At 48.3% G+C, this 21456-nt stretch overlaps 8 protein-coding genes across 8 annotated transcripts; 5 read left to right on the top strand and 3 right to left on the bottom strand.

Moving 5' to 3' along the window:
* Positions 1-240: 240 nt before the first annotated feature.
* On the bottom strand, positions 241-2989 carry N7484_001936 (putative C6 transcription factor; the record flags this gene model as incomplete). Its single annotated transcript, XM_057112356.1, has 5 exons — positions 241-1045; positions 1103-2465; positions 2516-2632; positions 2691-2725; positions 2811-2989. The coding sequence occupies 5 exons, from the start codon at positions 2987-2989 to the stop codon at positions 241-243; spliced, it is 2499 nt and encodes an 832-aa protein (XP_056977093.1).
* Positions 2990-4213: 1224 nt separating this feature from the next.
* N7484_001935 (fungal specific transcription factor domain-containing protein) lies at positions 4214-5807 on the top strand (the record flags this gene model as incomplete). Its single annotated transcript, XM_057112355.1, has 5 exons — positions 4214-4475; positions 4526-4833; positions 4883-5016; positions 5070-5706; positions 5760-5807. The coding sequence occupies 5 exons, from the start codon at positions 4214-4216 to the stop codon at positions 5805-5807; spliced, it is 1389 nt and encodes a 462-aa protein (XP_056977092.1).
* Positions 5808-7020: 1213 nt separating this feature from the next.
* N7484_001934 (T6SS phospholipase effector Tle1-like catalytic domain-containing protein) lies at positions 7021-8858 on the bottom strand (the record flags this gene model as incomplete). The annotated part of the gene is made up of 2 exons (XM_057112354.1): positions 7021-8688; positions 8745-8858. The coding sequence occupies 2 exons, from the start codon at positions 8856-8858 to the stop codon at positions 7021-7023; spliced, it is 1782 nt and encodes a 593-aa protein (XP_056977091.1).
* A 671-nt stretch (positions 8859-9529) lies between these two features.
* On the bottom strand, positions 9530-11263 carry N7484_001933 (uncharacterized protein; the record flags this gene model as incomplete). Its single annotated transcript, XM_057112353.1, has 1 exon — positions 9530-11263. One exon carries the CDS (start codon positions 11261-11263, stop codon positions 9530-9532), a length of 1734 nt encoding a protein of 577 aa, XP_056977090.1.
* Positions 11264-13193: 1930 nt separating this feature from the next.
* N7484_001932 (uncharacterized protein) lies at positions 13194-13979 on the top strand (the record flags this gene model as incomplete). Its single annotated transcript, XM_057112352.1, has 1 exon — positions 13194-13979. One exon carries the CDS (start codon positions 13194-13196, stop codon positions 13977-13979), a length of 786 nt encoding a protein of 261 aa, XP_056977089.1.
* A 1082-nt stretch (positions 13980-15061) lies between these two features.
* On the top strand, positions 15062-16949 carry N7484_001931 (Amino acid transporter; the record flags this gene model as incomplete). The annotated part of the gene is made up of 5 exons (XM_057112351.1): positions 15062-15233; positions 15290-15360; positions 15410-15537; positions 15594-15775; positions 15826-16949. 5 exons carry the CDS (start codon positions 15062-15064, stop codon positions 16947-16949), a joined length of 1677 nt encoding a protein of 558 aa, XP_056977088.1.
* Positions 16950-17768: 819 nt separating this feature from the next.
* N7484_001930 (putative glyoxalase family protein) lies at positions 17769-18302 on the top strand (the record flags this gene model as incomplete). Its single annotated transcript, XM_057112350.1, has 3 exons — positions 17769-17902; positions 17968-18164; positions 18226-18302. The coding sequence occupies 3 exons, from the start codon at positions 17769-17771 to the stop codon at positions 18300-18302; spliced, it is 408 nt and encodes a 135-aa protein (XP_056977087.1).
* Positions 18303-19132: 830 nt separating this feature from the next.
* N7484_001929 (zinc-dependent alcohol dehydrogenase) lies at positions 19133-20394 on the top strand (the record flags this gene model as incomplete). The annotated part of the gene is made up of 4 exons (XM_057112349.1): positions 19133-19257; positions 19308-19356; positions 19410-19566; positions 19625-20394. The coding sequence occupies 4 exons, from the start codon at positions 19133-19135 to the stop codon at positions 20392-20394; spliced, it is 1101 nt and encodes a 366-aa protein (XP_056977086.1).
* Positions 20395-21456: the final 1062 nt, after the last annotated feature.

Raw genomic sequence — 21456 nt, 5'->3', positions numbered from 1 at the left:
ATGAAAGAATCGACAAGTACAAACTGGGTCGAGGTACCATTTGCACAATTGCTTTCCTCTCCCGGAATTTGTATGGCTGGCGCGGGAGACACGCAAGCGGCAGCTTTTGACACCCTCTGCTTGTTCAATGGCGTGCGAACACAGCATAAGCAATGGACATCATTGGATGTAGTAATGTAGCGCACAGAGTTCACTCAAGCTACAGAACCCGAAACAAAACTCTCAGATATGACATGCACTTCAGCCCGCAGGACGGAAAAGCCAATCAGTCTCGGGGGTCGGAATTAAGTAATTAGTGATGTTGAACTCGTTCGCATTTGAAGAAGTATGTCCATCAACACCAGATCCATTGCCCGTGAGTCCATGGATAGACATCGGATTGGGTACAGGATCAGACATATCCAGATGTGTGGCCGCAGTAACGGAATCTGGAGCTCGGGTGGGCGGCACACGCGGTACGTTGAAGAAACCAAATACGTCGAGGTATTCGAGTTCATTTGGTGCCAGGTTGCGGGGGGCAATGGCTGCTGAAGCCGGGCGGGCAGAGTCATTCCCATTACCGCTCACTGATGATGGTGATTCTCGTGGTTGGCGAGATATGAGGAAGTCGAGATCAAATGCACATCGGCGCATATCGGCTAGGATCTTGACAGTGGATGGAGTTGAGCGTTCACCATCTGTGGCGACTGATTGTTGGTATTCGCCGTATTCGTCGAGGACTCGTTGGAGAATATTGCTGTATCGCTCTGCGACTTTCCAGTGGTGGCCCATGTGGGAAAGTGTGTCGACGAAGAAGATAATGTCGGAGCTGACGGTGTGGGCGATAGTCGATCCGTGGACAAGTAGGAGACGGGCTGAGACCCAAAGCGTGAAGGCGAATGGTGGCCCGAGCTTGTCAAGCATGTTGTGTTCAACCACGAAGCGAGTAACAGAGAGGATATTGTCAACCGCTAGCAAACATCGTTGGCTGGCGCTGTATGATGGGGTAAAGATCGGTGATCGGGTTGTGGGGTATGCAGCGGAAGAATGAAGACGAATGACAGCGCTGGAACAGTAAAGTCAAAATGAGATATAGATAAACCATGGTCAAGGCGAGACTTACGTTTGATAGGTAGCATGAAGCTGCACCCAGTCACTGTGCAAAGTTCGGCTCTGTTTTGTCCCATTGAAAAGACGAGATGAATTCTCATAGGCGTATTCTGCAGGCAAATTGAACTCCCATGTAGTCAGCTCACTGTCGAGCTTTCGGTAGGTAGACTGCCATTCTTCAACATCAGAAAGAGACCCAATATCCACCGGTCGTTTCAAAAACACATGGACTCGTGAAAGAATGCCTAAGACCTCGATGTACAGCCCAAAGGATCCCACGGTATCTGCATGGCTAAGATAGTCTGCACGATCGCCGGAGTAGTAGAATCGGCGCGTCTCGACAATTTGATTCTTAACAAAGAATTCATCCTTGCAAGGAAGCTTGCGATCGATGTCTTTGTCATCCAAGGCAAAGTTGAAAGCAGTGGCAAGGGTCGAATATCTGTCCAACAAATAGACCATCCAGAATAGACGACGTCGACTTTCGTCCTCAATCCATGAATCAGGCTCGGACAAGGTGACCGCTCTGAGTGTATAGATGGAAGGGTAGACCGGAGCTATGAGAGATGACTTTGACTCAACCGCCAATCCTAGCTGGACAACAGATCGAGTGATTAAGGCTAGCAGTTTCCATCCAGGTGGTCCATTCGATGAACCAACCAGGTCCAGTGCCAGAATCACGAGAGCTTGAAGAGCTTTCACTGACGAATTTTCAAGACCATATAACAGTACTTTCTGCTTTGAAGAATCGTGATAGCGCTTTCGGTTCTGTTCACTGAGTCGACTGTCAGTCGAAAAGCGCAATGTGGTTGCAACAATGGCGTAAAGAACCATGCGATCTGCCTCTTCCAATGGCGACGGGCCAAAGAAAGTATCCAAGGTGGATCGACGATGAAGAATCGGACACCAGGAGTTGATGTGCTCAAAATACAAATCGACCAGGGCATAGAGTAAATCGTATGGCGGTAGGTCGAGATCTGGATCTGCTAAAGACTGTTCCTGGTTTGCAAAAATGCTTACGGGCACGGACAAGGATGATTCGTTGCCCGTGAAATCATTATTATGCGCCCTTTGTTGTGGCAATGAGCTCATGCCTGGCGTGCTCCCATTTTGTAGCCCGTTTGAGACCAAATTCTTGACCGATGTATCCGAGGGGCTTGTAATCGAGACATCTGCATGGCGGGAAGGCAATGTCATTGAAGAGGCCGGATCGTTGAAATAGAGGGCTGCTCGGGGGCTAGGGCCGTGGACTCCAGATGGCTCGGACGGTGAGCTGTATGATATGGATCCTCCATGGTGTGGCATTGGATGTTGGTTTTGCAAGATATGCATCTCGATCAGCCTTGCTTGCGATTGAATGACTTCTTCCAGTCGATCTATCTCCGGGTTAAGTTTCAAATCAACAACTCGGACAGCTTATCCTTACCTAGTCGTTGCTCCAGCTCCTTGCCATACCCGGCTCTCAAGCCGGGCTTCTTTCGTTCCTTGTATTCACATAGTTGACCGTTTCGAGTGCACCAGCCGCAGCTAGGTTGCACACGATCTACCGTCAAATCATATTTAGCTTTTGTTTCAGCCTTCCAGCGGTGATCGTCACATACCGCACTTGACTTTCCTCTGCTTGCAAAGCTCGCAACTATAATCACCGTTAGCGTGAAACAGTCTTTGGTAATGCGCCCTATGGTGTGCGCGATACTAGCGCAATGGGCTCGGGTACGTACGAGACGGTAAGAGGTCGTTTCCGTTTCAGGGCACGCGGGTTGCCGGAGCCATTGCCAGCAAGATCATTGTCAGAGTCCTCCCCGGACGAGTACTCAGCCGGACTCTGGTCTCTGTCCAGATCTCCAAGCCGCTGATTGGCAGGGGTGAAGTGTTGTGTGGGAGGCACAGGGTTCGGCATTTTGTTATAGCGAGGCTAACGGTCTATCGGAGATCGACCATGACGCACAAGCTAGATGCGACACACGGAATGGTATCCGCAAAGGCCCGGGCCGATCTAGATATCGCGGCGATAGTCCGATGATCAAGGAATGGCCGAGGAAGAGATAGAGGAAAGAGAAGATTTGGGGTCGTGAGAAAAACCGGGGCACCCCGCGTTTCTCCACTTTCTCGGCTGCCACATGCACCATGCTTTATGTAATAACTCAATGTTCTGTCTATTCCTGGTGGTGTTTAGAGCTGATTTGCTGGATTCTGATCAGCAGACTGGTTTTATCTTCCTAGCCGTTCTCCTAGCCAAGAAGGTACGACCTCTTGGCAAATATTGCTAAGGCCCCGAGCTGTCGGCAGATTTACAGGGCGACAATATTGTCCCTGATGACTTGCAGAATGCCCCGGATATTTTTTAAGATACACCCGCAGAAGTACGGATCAAATTCAGCAGAGAATCTGCACGCAGCCAGTTGTACAGCAGATGTGCTGCCCGTATGCACGTTGCCACAGTAGGTTTCGCTTCTCGGCTAAGCATTACCCCGAGTGCATTGCTCCGATCCCCGAAGCGTCGTACCCTCCAACTCTGGCCTTCACGGGCGCTATTTTTTTTTCAAGTCTAACACCTTGAGGCACTGGTTACGACCGAGATAATCTCACTCATCTCGACCAGGTCATATTTGCCCACTAGTAACTTTATTAATTCGGGACAACCGGGCATCGCTGATTATTACTCTGAAATATTAATGAACCTTAATTTTACGAAAGACGTTTTGAAAGCTCATGGTATCGAAAATTAATTCTATGCAAAATCTCTTCAAACAAATATAGCCTACCTGAACTGGTAGGTTATAGTTACTCTCGATAGTCATGACTACTTGATGCGATGAACCGTTGGAGATGACATAATCGGAATTGAGTCCCTCTGCCTTGATCCAACCTCATTTCTCATAGTACAAGACAGCCATACGCTTAGCAATGCTTCTTCCACCATCTGAATTACATTGAATATTCATAAAAGTTTGACTTATTTGGCCATGCAATTTGGACTCGTTGGACATGAAACGCAACGGTGAGTATTGGAATTCACGGAAATCCCGCTTGAACTCTTCTCTTTTCTCATACCTGAAATGCAGTAGATGCCGCATGTCTGACATGCCGTCAAAAGTCACGTAAATGTGATCGTGCGCGGCCAATGTGCAAGCGATGCATCAGCAAAGGACTTGAATGTGGCGGGTATCCAGACAATTTTCGATTTTGCGGGATTGCCAGCCGAGGCAAGTGGAAGGACCGAGATGCTCCCGTCGACTCAATATCAGCTCAGTCCCAAGCTAGTAAATCAGTTTCAAGTGCTCCTAATAGGGCTCTCCCTCCATCACAGAGCCTTACTCCAAATGACAGACCAGAGATCGAACAGGTCCTCGATTCAGCCGATGCTGCATTTCTACTTTCCCACTGTGAATCCATCTTTTTGGGATTATTGAATATCTTGCTAACACGAACACAGACGATCGCGTCATCTGCCCTCATCAGATAGCACAGCCTGTCGATAGCAGTGAGAACCCGTATCGACTGTATGTTCTTCCGCTAGCGTATGAGCAAATTGGCCTATTATACGCTGTGCTCGCGCTATCTGCATGTCATTTGGGCCACTTGAAAGACGAAAATTACCTTTACGAAGCAGTAGCGGTAGATTACCGACTTAAGGCAATTACCGAACTTAGCGTGGCCATCAGGAAAGTATGCTCTGGAGATTTTAGCGGAGATGACCGGGATGGTTTATTCGCCACCATTCAAATTCTTCTTCTACATGATGTAGGATCAGATCCGCCTCCCTTGTTGAATGCAGCGCTGACAAAGATAGATCTGCGAGTCGGGAATCTCATCTCATGGAGCTCATATTTCTGGTGCCATGTCTATTAGCTCTCAGTTAATGCTGGACCAGCGGTTGTCGATTTCAGATGAAAGAACAGTTTTCTTTCTAGGAAATTTGGCCTGGTAAGTCTACACTCTGTTAACTCATCGATTGATTCTGAAATTATCTCCATTAGGTTAGATATCATTCGCGCCTTTTCTGCTCCTGGAAGACTTTATTTCTCTCAAAAGCTTCGCGAGAAGTTGTTATCATTGTGCAACTTACGGTTCGAGTCAGTAAATGGCTGTCCTCGTGAATTAGTCTTGCTGATCGGGGAGGTCCTTGAGCATGCCAAGGCTCATTCGACGGGTAACCTGGAAATTGAGGAATACAGTGACAATTTGCGCAGCCTGATCAACAAGTTTTACACTTGGGATAGCTCACGCTGCTTCTACCCAGATGAAAACCCGCTCTGGCTATGTGTTACCGAGGCGTATCGTCACACTTGTATTCTGCGCACCCGCCGTCTTCTAGATGAGAACGAATCTGCGGTTGAGCCTTGCATACAAGAATCAGTCACTGCGATTCTAGATTCGATTGCAAGCATCCCTGGGTCCAGCCCGTTGATTGAGCTGTTGGTACTCCCTTTATTTATGGCTGGAGCCGATTGTCTTTCTCCACATTCAAGACACTACATACTGTTACGGCTGGGAGAAATAAAAGCCAGGTCAGAAATGGGTATTGCTGCACCTCAGACTCTCCTCGAAAAAGTGTGGCATGCTCGGACACAGAAGCCAGCAGATGATCGAAGCAATGTCCCGTGGATGCTCTTTGTGAGATTTACTACCTGCAGATACAATTCGGTACACTGACTTATCGTTTGCAGACACACAGTGCTGAGAGCACGCATCAGGATGACTATCTGATCATTTAACGTCAAGTAGTGGATGATTGTTCAGGCTGTTTACCTAGGTCTAAGAGAGGAATAAGGCTAATTAGGCTTAATCCTATAGTTAGTTAGGGACTAAGTCTAAATCGATTCTTTAAGTCTTTCTCAGGTAGTGCGTTAAGTATTCACTATCTCCTTAGGTAGCTAGGGGGAGAAGAATGAGTATGTTTTGCTTTCCTTTCATCTAATGATCATAATATTGATAAAGCTACAGACAAAACGCCACTCCCTCCCACATCCGGAATTATCTTCTGACATGCCGGGTATACGACCATTCAGCAGGCCAAGACGTCCTCCTCAATCACTAGCTACGATCGCTAAACTCCCTCATAATTGGGCCAGAGGGAATCTACGGAACAATTGGCTACGGAAGTTGGAACGAAAGCACAAGGAGCTGCAAAACGACTTCGGGCTTCTCGCTGACGAGAAAATGGACATTATCAATCGGCTGGAGGATTTACTCCCTTGATCTATGGTCGTTCATGTGTCTTTTTCTACGGGAGCGGTCCGCTATCTCACAGAGAATGTTACAGAGAACGTTCTCGAGTTCGAGTCAAGTCCGGGTCTGCGTGTGGCGCAATAATTTATCGAAGAATTTCGGGCTGTAATTCAGAAGTGGAAAGTCTAGAAGTGCGAGTGGAATTCCGGTACATCGATCCATGGCGTTTGAAAATTAAATAATCAATAAAACATCAACTATTTATTTTCGACTTAATTGTCAGTTTCAAGCATGGCTAAATAAGCCGCAGCAGTGCCCAGGTGCATTAATTAGGAAGTTATGCTCCTCGTATGAACGTCATCGAGAAATTAGTCGCAACAAATCAACAGGCACAACAGAATCAGGAACAAACACAGCAATTGCTCAGAGAGATGATGACTAGCCTGAAAGGTATACAGACATCGCAGCAGCGACCGCCCGACACAATCAGTCGACACTCCCCAGAGAGTCAAATGCGTACCGAGGATCCGCGTGCATCGAACCAGCCGCGACCATCAGATGATGCTCGACGCTCGGATTATGACTATAACCATCGTGAGCAGAACCGTGACTGGCAGGACCAGCACCAGTATTCAGCAGGAAACAACCGGCACTCCGAGCATCACACACATCTCCCTGGGAATCACCACAACCGATCCGACCGCAATATATCTTATGATCAAAGAAGTTATGCTCCACTGGGCTCTCAACTCAAGCTTATCAAGCAAAAGATCCGGTTTTCTCATCCTGACAGACGCTGTCCGGCTTCTTGCGAACATAAGTCCGTCTCACAAGATCATCTTCATGTTTACAAACCTCCCACTCCCCAATCCCATATTTCTCAGGAGCTCTTTTCATACCTCGGCCACCACCCCCTATAATCAAGTTGCCAGGCCGATACCTGGGATCCATTTGCATGCGATGAATGGCACAAACATGGATCTGTGCATCATCCGGAATATCACGCACCTCCCCACACGGAAGAGGCCAGCGAATCGGCTTCCACGATCCATCAGCCTGGAGATCCATTCTTCGGAACGGTAGGTACTCCATTAACCGCCATGATAGCGTCGAGAGGAACGACACTCCTCCACCATACGTGAGGCAATCATGAACGATGCCATGATCCATAGTTTGTGTGAGAGTTTCGGTAAAAGCGTCGCCGTCTCGACGCTGCACGCCATGGGCTTTCAATGCATCGCCGTTCAAGATCGTTGAGTCTCTGAGTCCAGGATACATATCTTCAGGCTCTTCGTAACAATTGAAGCGTTTCAGTTTCTCAGCATCGAATTCCAACCCTACGAGCTGTGCCTCTTTAACCATCCACACAAGTGGTATATGACTCAGAGGCCACTTGTCTTCGGGATTCAGCTTCCATCCACCCCCAACATCACCATGTTGACCCGGAAACCAGACCTCAGAAATATCCTGCTCATCGTCATGCTCGTTACCGGGTATATGCAAGCTCGGCACTCGCAAGTGTGTTCTCGAGACAGCGCTCTTAAGAGAAATCATATCAGGCATCAAATTCCCATTCACGGGTTCATTCGCCAAACCCTCAGCACTAGCTCTCGCACTCCGCAAAGGCGATGGAGCTCGATACCGCTCTTCCCCGCGTGGTTCTTGACGGGATCCCCTCCGATCATGCACCGGCGCATGATTCCCGTTCTGAACACCATCCAAAACAATGTCCGGAACACTCGCCTTGGCATGATCCATCAAATGCCTCAATTTATGCCCGTACCCACCTGATCCAGGACTGGCCCTAGCCTCCGAAATCAAATCCTGTCTAAACTTCGCCCGGCGCTCATCAATCGAGACAGCATGTCGAATAACCCGTGCAGTACTGTGAGCCGTATAAGGAAACTTATTTCTCTCCATCCACGCATTTTCAAACATAGGCACACTATTAACCGTGTCGAATAGTCCCATGAATCGTATCCGTCCAACAGGCCTACTAAACGTCTCCCGGAACGCTTTCATAAAGTTAAACAGCCGCTGCTTCTCTTCGTGATCGTGGTCCGTGGAATCTTTCCGTTGCTGCCATTTCGCGAATGTCTTCCAGGCGAATCGAATCAACTCTTCGTTACCTGGTTGGAGAAGGCCGATAAAGTCTAGCATCTCGGCTAAAAAGCGTGCGGTGTATGAGCCCCGACTAAAGCCGAAGAAATAGATATCGTCGCCAGGGATGTAGTAACGCATCAGGAACTTGTAACCGCCTAGGACGTGTTCGTCGAATGAGGAGCCTAGGGCGGCATCCTTGGCTTTCTTGTAGGCGGAGTTTATACGGGCGAGTCGGCTTTTGCTTCCTAGAGTGTGGGAGGTAATGTATGTTCCTATTCCAGGTTGGTAGTAATGGTATTGGTGGCTCTGGCTTCGATCTAGCATCTGGTATTAAGGTGAGCATTCATGGTACCTGAGTATGAAAAGGAGTTTGCGCTTACGCGGTAGATCTTAACAAGATTCGTATCAGACCCATCACCAGCGAATTTATTGCCCGTCCCGTCGAAACAGAGTACGAATTGTTTCGCGGGCGGTTTTGGACCAAATGTCTCCATTTTTTCGTGATTCATTCCGATACTGGATTAAATCGGAGTGCAATCCATGGTTCGTATAAGGGTCCATTCGACTATTAAGGCATACGGGGGCGGGCTGAAGTAGGGGTTATCTAGGCAAACTATGGGGGCGAGCGGTGTCAAATCAAAGGCGGATATGCGAACACGCTTCGGGATCCATGGTAATCCTTGGCCTGTCAGGACACCGCTTGGATCAATCATCTGCAAACCTCCTGTGGGTCAACTGCAGCCTCACGGCGCTTTTCCTTTTCCTTCTTGGTGCCGGAAGCTAATCTGGCGAATCGTGGTAGGTTGAAGAATAGCGGAGCTGCTCGGGAACATGTTCATGAGCACGGATGCTGATTTGTTCGTGATGTTTGTAGATCAGTGACTCTGATTCGCGGATTGAAGTATGTTTAGGTTTGTGTTTTGAATCTATCACTTTTTGGGTAATATGCATTGCTTACATGTGATGTTAAGGCGCCTCAACACTGTGTCAGTCGATTCTACTATATATGGAATCTCCGAGGTAATTCATATTTCATTTGGGGTATCCTGATATTTTTTTTAGACATGATACTCGTCGCAGGCATCAAGCATATCTAGCCATAGCCAGATAGCAGTGGAGCTACAATACATTCAACATTTTCCTCCTTAACCCTCTTCCTCCTCTCTCAATTCGATTTCACCGCGCCTGGTGTAAGATGCATAATAGCGGCAACTTCCTCATCGATGAGCGGTCCCTTGTATTCCTTGCGAGCGCGAATTAGGTACCAGATACCACTCAGGATCAAAACACCGGCAGTGACAACAATACTATAGTTCATAGTCGTATAATCGACTGGAGTGGACGGAGGCCACACGCTCCAGAAAACGACAAAGAGCATGTATACGCAAGCGTATGCGTTGTTTATAGTACCCAGGATTCCGGGGACTTTCCATGGGCCCCAGATCAGGGGTGCTTGGGCGATCTCAAACTCCATAGGGCGCGTGGCTTCACCAGTGTTGCGTTCGGGGCTGCTTGGACTGGGGCGATCCTCGGGCTCTTTAGGCTGTACAAGGGTGGCGGGTTTTTCCTTAGTACTGGCAGGGGCGCTAGTGGCTGCATCGGGGAGACTTCCATCAAGCATAGTGCCATGAGGAAGGACATTTCCTTTGATCCGGTGGTAAAGGAGGAACGCGCTGGGGAGGAAATAGGTACAGTAGAATCCGGTGACGGTCAAGGAGATGACGTCGTTGAAGGCGGTTGTGGATCCGATGTAGATGAGGGTCAGGGCACAGGCCAATCCGCAGACTACGGAGACAGATACGAGGGGTACTTGGGTTCGCTTGTTCACCTTCTTCAGATAGTGGGAGAAGGGGAATCCATGGTCACGGGCAAAGGACCAGGTCATACGAGAAGCGGTGGCGGTGATGCCGATAGAGCATGCCATCGTTAGTACCATGATAAGCGCAGTCATGATCGACGCTCCTGTGTAGGAATTCGTGCTGTTGTAGAAGATTTGAATGAACGGGAAGCCTGTTGCTGAGTCCAGGACTGACTTGACGTCGCCCAGACAGAACAAAATCGTGAGCATCATCGAGAACCCAAGAAGACTGTTTAGCGTCATTCCGGTGATAATCGCCTTGGGAATCACGGTCGCAGCGTTGGCGACTTCTTCGGCCATGTGAACACTAGCATCAGCACCGACAAAGGTTGCAACGTTTCCGATAAAGCCCACGCAGTATGAGATGCCTTGCGTAGGCCAGCCGCCTTCGTTCAATGACGTGTGGAAGACAAAATGGGCCGATTTCTTGGGTGACATCGCGAGCAAAGTAGCCGTGATACCAATGAAGCCCGCCAGATGTAAGACGAGAATTACAATCTCAAATCGGGGCAGGACGTTTGGAATCACAACGTTGATGAAGAATGTCCCGGCCACGGTTGCCCACGCCAACAGGGTGTTTTGCCAGCGCTGTTGGGCAAACTCTGGATTATTCAAAGTGACCAAGCCTTCAATCATCGTACCCAAAAAGATGGTCTCAGTTGCGACCGTCGCGATCCACGCTAAGGAAGTCAGCCATCCAATCAGATAGGAGCAGACTTTCTTCCATCGCACTGGGGCCAGCATATAAACCCAGTAATACTGGCCACCAGCAATAGGGGCCATGGACGCCAACTCGGCAATGACGGTGTAGGTCGACAAGGTCGACAAACAGGCGATAATGTAGCCATAGAATGCACCGGCCGAACCACCATTTTCGTATGATTCATAGAACAGCGTAAGAACAGTTTCCCAGGTGATCAGCTCCGCCATAGCAAAGCCAATGATGGAATAAAAGCCGAATCGTCGCTTCAGGACCTGCTTTTTGCCCAATCGGGCCAAAGCCTGGTCATCGGCCAACTCGGAACGAATCTCGGTACTCATGTCTTCCGGCGCCCGGGCGCAGTATGGAACGTGCACTTGGTGGGGGTATGTGGAGATGAAAGGGAGGATCGCTTATGCACGCATGACATCTATAGTAAGGCTGAATCACGCAAGAGGGCACGAGAGCACGGGATCAGAAGCAGGGTTGGAAAGGGAGGAAATGCCGGGAATTTAAAGACTTGCCTCGGCCGTCACTTCGCTACTGTTTACTCCACATTTCGCTTCATCACAAATGCGGTTAGCGCTATCCGCGGGGGAAACATCCACACAACGGTTTTGTGGAGGTGGAACAGATATGGTTTATCGTGCAATCAGCAAGTCCCTGTAGAGGTAGTCTGATCCGGGCAAGATATTGAACTGATTCGCAGAGATCAAGGATTCAAAAAGTTGGGGACTCGCATTCCCATTCGGGGAAGGATGGGACGGATTAACCTGGGAGCGCGATTTCGGGATTCTCCGGTATTTACACTTTGCCCAGAACGGGCTACCCAGTCCAGTGCTTAGCAGTTGCCTCGTCGCCAAGAAAACTCTGCTCTTGCTTCTGTTACCCAGACCAAATTTTATGCTGCTCTTTATGTTCCAGGCCGTCAATTGTTCTTCCTCGGCCACTTCAGTTACTGGTTGTTCAACGGCATCACAGACAAAGACATTTGCAATTCTGGGAGAAAGCGAAAGATGTTTGTATACTTTGGACTGTAAATATCGAGATTTTTGAGTAATCTAAAGCTCAAAAGTTCTCTGAGTACAGTTAATACCACGGGAGAGAAGGGGAGGATCGGGGATAAAACGATGAGAAGGTTTGGGAAAGCGAGAAAGAGGGGGGCCCCGGGGGTTATACTCGAAAATCGCGCCTTCCCAAAAAGGAATAAAGGGTGCCTCCCTCAGTTTGATCAATGGATCGTGCCTTCCACTTGATGTTGTGAGGGTTAAATTTCCCCTGGCCCTGTTCGGTAACGAAGGTACCAAGGTAAGCCCGCGTAGCATCGGCCAATATTCTTGGCCAGTAGACTGCAGGCCACTTACAGTAGCCTTTGAGACTGTCCACCTTGGCACGTGAGAAAGCTTCCTTCAGAGCAGTGAGATGCTTACGTGACTGTGCCAATTGTGGTTTGTCCGATTAGCCAAGAAAATGTTCATTGGGCCTGCATATGAGGCCAAAGGACTTAGTGGAGAACAGCTAAATTGGTGGAAGGGATTTATTTACAGGACTTGGAAGTACGAGATCCTCCGCGTGGCAAGCGGAAATGCGGGGGATGCCCACGTCCCGTCCCAGCCAATCCATGATCACTTGATTTATTGGTCATGCGACACGCTAATGAACAATTCTAGCCTGCACAATTGATTTATTCATTCGCGTTCAGACCGCGTTCTAGCCGTTTCATGTTTCAGTGAACATGTAATTTAAAGTTATCACGCAGATCGGTCTCAGATCTGACCGCGCTTTGCTAGTTTCTTATTTCCGAGACATAGCTTTGTTTATGGTCTCACGCGACTAGCTTTGATAAAGTTGAAACGAATATAGACAAAGTTGTTTTTGATTTCTCGTATGAGTTGTACATTTGTAGATTGATAGAGAACTGGTTTCGCGTTGTGTTGATGACTCGTGTCACTCTTTGTATCCATTGTGCTAGCTCTATTCTTCATGGTCTTGTTCTTTTGTCTTTGTCTCGCTCGACCTATTGCATTGTCAATTTCAAGAGCAACAAAGTTCTTCCTTTGAACCTTGAAACTTTGTGTATCCGTCTTTGTTCTATTGTAGACCAAAGGCATACTCCAAACGTTTTTTTTTTCAGCTCCCCGTAACCTACAGATATAAAGTGACTTGGAGATCAGTACCTATAGATATTCAGCTTCTAAAATCATCTATATGTTTAAATATTTGGATATTCGGGCGATCGACAGCTGAAAAAATCTTAAAAGCATCTTCAAAATGATCTATCAACCTCCCGGTACGACAAGCCAAAGCCTCATCTCCACAGCCGAGACCTGCCCACTCCAATTGGCTCACGAATACGGCGAGGCGCTAGCAAAAGGACGCAAGTGGCAAGAGTGGCTAGACAACCCAACCGACAGTTCGTGTCCTGTACTCCCCATCCGCCTATCAATCCGCATGCTAACCCTCCATTACGGCTGGTACATTTTTGACGGCAACTGTCCCCCAGGCACCCAAATTCCTTCTCGCTATTTCCCACCAAACTCCCTCAAGGCCGTACTCAGGTGGCACGGTATATCGACCAAACGCAGGTACACCAGAGTAACCCTCCGGCAGCGCCGCCGGTCGAAGTCAGGTGGCAGAACCAAGAATGACTACGTATTGCAGACTGGACCAGGGGTGATCTTCGCACTGGAAAGTCAACGCACCGACGGCCCTCATTGGTCTGATATTGCCCTTGCTGCATACCGGACCTACGAGGCAGAGAATCTCCGGTTTGTATTTCGGGTCAATGTGATTAACCCGCTGACCACAGCCATTGTTCGCGACGCCTACCTCAGGAACAGCCGACGGTGGCCCGATCGGCATCGCTCGTATTGGTGGCATGGTACGCCCGCATACCAGGCGATCATGTCAACGCCCAATGCCAGGGGTGTTGCCGCACTTGTATTGGGAGGCTACGAGCGCGGAACACGATGGATTCCGGTCATCATCACCTGGGCTGACACCACTCACGCCCGGGCGTATCTTCAGATGCTTTTTGTAATTTGTACCAGGGTGTAGTGATTTCCAGGGTTACATTTCCTGTCATTTCGGGGATAAGCGAGAGCTAATTTGCTGTAAGCTTTCTTGGATGATCAAAGTTTTTTGGGACGGTTTCCTTCTAGAAGGGGTTTCAGGGGCGTGGAAACACAGCAGCTCAACTGCATAGATCTTCCTATGACCAAACGATTTGATAATGCTAATTCCCATTGACCTTAATCTTTAATCTCGTATTGAATCGTTATCGGCTTTATTTACCAAAATAAACATACCGGGTGGCCCAGTTCGTAGACTTGTTTTAAACTTCCCGGCTACATCATTGGTCCGATAAGCACTCCACGTAATCTATCATGCATGTCGAGAGCTAAGCCCTGTTAAGCCTTGGTTTACCCCATGGCTTCATATCATGTATTATATTGGCTTATCAAGTCGCCATCAATGCCGCTCTCTGCGTGGCGGGATTTCCAGGTCTTTCTCTTATCTGTGGACACGATACAACCTCAACTCCACAATAGGCTTACGCTTATCGCCACGGAGTCTACTCCAATATTCGAAACATCTAATTTGAGGGCTTTATTTGGGGTTTCTTAGGGGTTTATTTCGTGCACGATTTGTTATACGATCTACATCTTGACTGCCCTGATGAATCTGCACACAGCCTTCCTGCAGTGAGCGGTGGGCGTGAAAACTCAAGAGATGGCCTCGACGCCGTCTTCCAAGCGATGCCGCCCTCGCCACATGGAGCAGGGATCATTATTAAATTGTCCGGTTATAATCGGGTTGCTGCAAGTCGCGCAGTGATAAGCCCCAAGTAACGTCGGGCCAATCTCCTAATTGGTCCCCCAAGTGCCCCAAACAGGACGCCTGCTCGCTCAAAGAGTCTTATCTCTCCAATCCTGATGGTCTGATCGCGGCGAGGATCGCGTGGCCCGCAGAAGAACCTTTCCAGAAGTTAGCTCCAAAAAATATGGGGTGCTAGGTTACCTCGTGGCTGATCAGGGCTGATCTGGATCCCTATATAATGTCAATTGCCCCCAGCTGCATGCAGCCCCTTTTTTAAAATATCCAACACGGGTCTGGTTCGCTCATCTCGGTTTACAAAAATGACTGCTACAGAGGGAGATATTGAGAAAAAGGTGTCGCCGGCTGTTCAGCCGGCATCATCTTCTGATGTTGCGCCTCCAGCCTATGGGGAGTCCGGGCCTGTTGAGGACATTGAGGCCGGAACCTTGAAACGACATCTCAAGGGCCGTCATATGCAGATGATTGCTATTGGTATGGATTAGGCTGTCGTTGCTGTTTACGTGTTGTATGGCTAATATTTGGCACAGGTGGTGCGATTGGTGCTGGTTTATTCGTCAGTACGGGATCGGCTCTGCGAGAGGGAGGTCCTGGTGCTTTGGTAAGTGGCTCAATAAGAATCAAAGGAAAACATTGCTGACATTCTCAAGCTTCTTGGTTATCTGATTGTCGGATTCATGTTGTTGTTGACCGTTCAAGCTCTGGGAGAATTGGCCGTCCTCTACCCACAAAATGGTGCTTTCTTCAGCTACTGCGTTCGGTTCATCAGTCCTGCTTGGTAAGGTCTCTCAGTGGGCTCATACTTTTACTCAACTAACTTCACCTTTCAAACAGGGGTTTCGCTGTCGGCTGGGACTACGCACTTAATTGGCTTGTTATTCTACCCTTCGAAATTACGGCTGCCGGTATGACCATTCAATTTTGGCGAGACGACTTGAACATTGGTATCTGGATTACGGTATTTCTGGTTGTCCTATCGGCAATCCAGATCTTTGGTGTTCGAGGCTATGGAGAAGGTAAGGTTGTACGACCCGTATTGAAAAGTTATAATTCTAAGTGGTTGTAGTTGAATTCGTCCTTGGTGTCATCAAAGTCACCGCTCTCATCGGTTTCATCATTCTCGGTATCGTGATCGACTGTGGTGGTGCACCAAAAGGTGGATACATTGGAGCGCACTACTGGTACGAACCGGGCGCTTTCACCACCTTCTACGGCTTCTGCTCCGTCTTCACAACCGCCGCCTTTGCTTTCAGTGGCACTGAGATGACCGGTCTTGCTGCTGCCGAGGCCGCGAACCCTGCCAAGTCCGTCCCCAAGGCCTGCAAGCAAGTCTTCTGGCGTATCATGATCTTCTACATTGTCGGAACCTTGATCGTCGGTCTGATTGTGCCCCACGATGCCGACTTCCTCCTCGGTGCTTCTGGATCCAACACCAAGGCTTCTCCCTTCGTCGTCTCCATCCAAAACGCCGGTATCTCCGGTCTCCCCTCGGTTATGAACGCCGTCATCACCATCTCGGTTATCAGTGTCGCCAACTCCGCAACATACGGATCCAGTCGTACCATCCAGGCCCTTGCTGGCCGCGGCATGGCACCCAAGTGGATGGCATACATTGACAGCAAGGGTCGCCCGATCTGGTGCATCCTCTTGCAGATCTTGTTCGGTTTCCTGGCTTTCATCAATGAGACTACTGACACCGGTAGCGTCATCTTCGACTGGCTCCTGGCTTTGTCTGGTATCTCCAACTTCTTCGTCTGGGGCAGTATCTGTTTAGCACACATCCAGTTCCGTAAGGCCTGGCGCCACAACGGTCGCGAGGTCAACGAGCTTGCTTACACCGCCCCCTTCGGCGTCATTGGTAGTTGGATCGGCCTTGGTCTTAACATCCTTTGCCTGATTGCTGAGTTCTATGTCTCGGTGTACCCTAAAAATGCCGAGGACTTCTTCATGAATTACCTCGCTGCTCCGATTGCTATCCTGCTGTTCATTTTCTGGCAGGTGTATACCTATTTCAACAAGGATCCTGCGCTTGAGCGTGGAGGCTGGTTCATCAAGGTTGAGAATATGGACGTCCTTAGTGGTATGCGTGATGGCATCTTGGATGTCGATCTACCACCCAAGGTCGAGTACCCTACTTGGGGTGCTTGGTTCAAGGCGGCTCCTATGAGAATCTTCCGCTCTTTGTTCTAGTTCTAGGCTCGAGATATGAAGATATGATTTGTGAAGGAATAGTTGTACATTGTTAATTGTTATATATAATAGTTCACCAATAGCTTTTCTTACGTCAATTCACTGAACGACTCGTTTCAAGTACAAAGTGATCAATATTTCAGAATGTCAAGCAGTCCTCAGAGCCACACTAGAGCTCTACCTGATAGCAATAGATATCCACCAGCAATGTTTCCCAGCTATGAACAACCGCAAAAGCAGGACTTGAATCCCTGGATTTGTGACTAAGTACATATTTGAGTTGTCATAAACCTCGAGAGCGATCGGTAGTTGACATTGAAGGTTGTGATGCATTGACTTGAATTGAGAATGATGTCGCCTAGCTGTTGATTGGTTACTGCTCTTTTTCAAATGCTTAATGGCAAATTAGGTCATGGTTTATGATTTGCAAGTTTCAAATAAATAACGAAAGACGGCGATGCCTGCCAAGACTGGGGATAACTCTAAACTCTTCATTATTTCCACATTTCAAAGCCGATAGTTCCAGACAACAAAAAAAAAAAAAAAAAAAAAGTAAATCACGAGATCCTATACTCCCACTGACGTCCTACTTCGAAATCCGATATGAGCCCGTGACTCATGTACTCTTTTCCGTGAAGCCAATCAGAATACCATCATGATCATGTCAGCATGTCGTCGGCCAATCATGATCGGGATCTAGTTTCCGACCTCCGTGGGGGTAATACAAATGGGAAAATATAAAGTCACGATGCCCACCAACTTCACCCCCAATCAGAAAAGCAATAATCTGAATTCCTGTCTAATCTCTTATATCTCATCATGATTCAAGGAATCGCCCACGTCAACCTCACAGTGCACCCCGGCACGCTAGATGATGCCCTGGAGTTTTATAGCAAGACCCTCGGATTAACTCCGGCGCCAGTCCCAGAGCTTCAGAAGGGGACTATACTATGGTATGTGCCGGCTTCCTAGTCGGTGACTGCCTCAATGGGTTTTTGTGCTGATGGGTCGTGTCTAGGTTTAATATTGGCTCGAGCGGACAGCAGATTCATGTTACTATGGGCCCAACGGATCCCGAACACACACGGCATCCGTGCTTCAAGCTTGATACCCGTGAGGATCTTGAAGCTATGAAGAAGAAGATTCATGATCACTATGCTCGGGGAGGTCCGGCGGCGCCGATGGCGGCTGACAAGCCCGGGGACATGGACTCAGGTTCGTCAAATCAAATACACTCGCTTCCTTCCTTTTACTGACTCTAGTCTCGGTTTCACAGGTACACAAGGAAAGGAATATCCTAAGCGGTTCTTTGTCCGTGATTATGCTGGTAATTTGCTTGAGTTTACGCTATAGGATCTTAGCGGACTTGGTTATGTAATGGAATACTTGTATCACTTATGAAGCAATCTTATGCATGTCCCATCCAAATGATAACACCGGTTCATCTAAAATTTGAGGCCGGGGGATTCATATCCGGTTCCACTTTGAGCCTGCGGGGATGCGGGGTAAGCCCGGGGCCTGCGGTAGAGGGGCTCACCCAATATTCAGGTGGTTACGACGCCGATTGAAATATTCAATGACCTTATACATTTTGGGGTTCTCGGATTGATGAATTAGACATACTCAATATCGGACTGCCATCTAGTGGTGGGGTGCATTCAAATATTCTGGTAGGACAAACGGCCCCACTTGTGGCATGACGCGTTGCTAGCACTACTAGCTATATCAGAATAAAGCTGAGGACCTTGGGAAATCCCGATCTATATAATGATAACTTCTTTATAATGGTTCTTCACTTACTCCGTCTCCATCATTGATTGCGATCTCCCAGTTTTCAATGTCTTCTCACAAGCATCTCGAGTGTGGCCAACCTCGGTTCGGATGACTCCACCTTTCCCCTCAGCACCAACTGTCCCAAGAAACGACGTACCAGTCACAACTGATTCACAATGCGCATCCGAGGCAGTTAAGTGCATATCTCCGGTGCAAATGCATGCAAGGGTAATCCCAAAGCCCAGCCCCACGATTCACGTCACTAGAGGATTTCTCCTCTTCTCTTGGCGGAGGAGAATTAAATAAAGTTCCACCTGTCCGCCGTGAACCAACTCCTCTTCTCACCCCCATTATCTATCTGCCATCCGACACACCCTATCTTCCATTCCCAGCATCTATCACATTACGCCATGGCTACCCCCGAGATTCCCCAGAAGCAAAAGGCAGCCATCTATGACCAGCCTGGAACTGTGTCGACCAAAGTCGTAGAGATCGACGTGCCCCAGCCCGGTGCTGGTGAAGTCCTTATCAATCTGTTCGTGAAGTTCTCTCGTTAAGCCTGCGCGATACTAATGTGCGGGGTAGGACTCATTCCGGCGTCTGTCACTCGGACCTTGGAATAATGACAAACACCGTATGACTCCATTCCCTTTACTCCAACGGTCTGATTCTAAAATGATGATACAGTGGGTCTTACTACCAGCCCCAACCCAACCAGGCCAAGTAGGCGGCCATGAAGGCGTAGGTAAAATCGTCAAGCTAGGCCCGGGCACCGAGTCCAGCGGTTTCAAGATCGGAGACCGAGTCGGTATCAAATGGGTTTCAAGTGCATGCGGAAACTGCCGTAAGCTAATCCTCTTCCAACCTAATTCCCGGCGCAAAACTAATTCCCATCCCACAAGTCCCCTGCCAATCAGGCACAGATGGTCTATGCTTCAATCAAAAAGTATCAGGCTACTACACCCCAGGCACATTCCAACAATACGCCCTGGGCCCCGCAAACTACGTAACACCAATCCCAGACGCCCTTGACTCGGCCGAAGCAGCCCCAATGCTCTGCGCCGGCGTAACAGTCTACTCAGCTCTCAAACGCAGCAACGCCCGCCCAGGCCAATGGGTCGTAATCTCCGGGGCAGGAGGCGGCCTCGGTCACCTGGCAGTGCAACTAGCAAGTAGAGGGATGGGACTCCGCGTAATCGGTATCGATCACGGCAGCAAAGCAGAGCTTGTCACTGCGTCTGGTGCGGAACATTTCGTCGATATCACGCAGTTTCCCAAGGATGATAAGGGTCTGGCATTGAAGCAACACGTTAAGGGTCTTACGGATGGATTGGGGGCTCACGCGGCTGTTGTTTGTACGGCTGCGAATGCGGCTTATGCGCAGGCTTTGCCTTTGTTGAGGTTTAATGGAACACTGGTATGTGTGGGGATGCCGGAGCATGAGCCGCAGCCTATTGCGACGGCTTTCCCGTACAATTTTGTTAATACACAGACTACTGTTACTGGGTCTGCTGTTGGGAGTCGGAAAGATGCTATTGAGGTGTTGGAGTTTGCGGCTAGGGGGGTTTTGAAGGTTCATTATCGTGTTGAAAAGATGGAAGCTTTGACCGATGTTTTCACGGAGATGAAGGAGGGAAAGTTGCAGGGCAGGGTTGTGTTGGATTTATCTTAAAATGTATTCAGATTAAACCTGTGACCTTGTGACAATTTACTAGGAGGTAATCACTATGCCATATTCGTGTTGTTATGGACATTGAATCAATTTCTCTTTCGAAATTAAACAATTTTCAGATTTAGAACTTTGTTTTTAGACCATTTTCAAACATGCGTCATTGCGAATAAATCAAGAAAAAAAAAATGCAGAAGATATTGGTAGTACTGTAGTTGAGTTTGGTGGGGAAAAAATACCAAAAAATTGACCGACGCAGGGGTCGAACCTGCAATCTCTTGATTCGTAGTCAAGCGCCTTGCCATTGGGCCAGCCGGCCTTATTGAAGTATGATCTCAAATGTGTTATATGAGCCTACGGCATGTCTAAGGGCTGTTCCCAATTCAATAACAATTTTAGTTCACGATCGGATATCATCCCAAAATGCAAAAACACCTCAAGATTGCCTCTTGTTGTGAAAATATCAGATAGAATCCTACGGGTAGATTATTATACTACCTTGAATCATTATCATAGACTCGGGCTATCAATCTTATCATTTATCATTGGATTCCTAGATATCCATTACTATGCCTAATCTTCGGGTGGTCCAAGATATATATTCATGACACGACAACATTGAATCCAGACGACACCGTCCAGAAATAACCAATAGCTACTTTATGGCAATAGAATAAGAAATAGGGCAATAATGAACAACCAATTTACTAGATTGTTACCATTCAAATTACCATCCATGTTCGCAGTACTCAAAGTCAGGAGCCGTCGAAATGTAGGAAGGCTGGAGTTATGCAGTTTCCAAGGTGGTATATCGCCCCAACAGCCACATACAAAAGAACCCACCACACATTCCGCAATTGACAGCGGGTCGATCCAAGATGCACTTTTTCGTATAGCCCTGGAATAAGCGCGAATCTTTATCTTTATCTCAACTACGTGGGTAAAGTATGCACACGTGTAGTAGCTTAGCTCCGAAACTGACATGCTATCCCTGGTAGCAATAATTTCATTTCCGTCTCACTTACTTCCGAAACATACAGAAACCAGATTCCTCTATATGCATAC

The sequence above is a fragment of the Penicillium longicatenatum genome, assembly GCF_028827895.1.
Source record: "Penicillium longicatenatum strain IBT 33135 chromosome Unknown contig_1_segment0_segment0, whole genome shotgun sequence".
Taxonomy (NCBI): Eukaryota; Fungi; Ascomycota; class Eurotiomycetes; order Eurotiales; family Aspergillaceae; genus Penicillium; species Penicillium longicatenatum.
The sequence above is the reverse complement of the archived record's forward strand: the minus strand, read 5'-3'. Positions and strand labels throughout refer to the sequence as shown.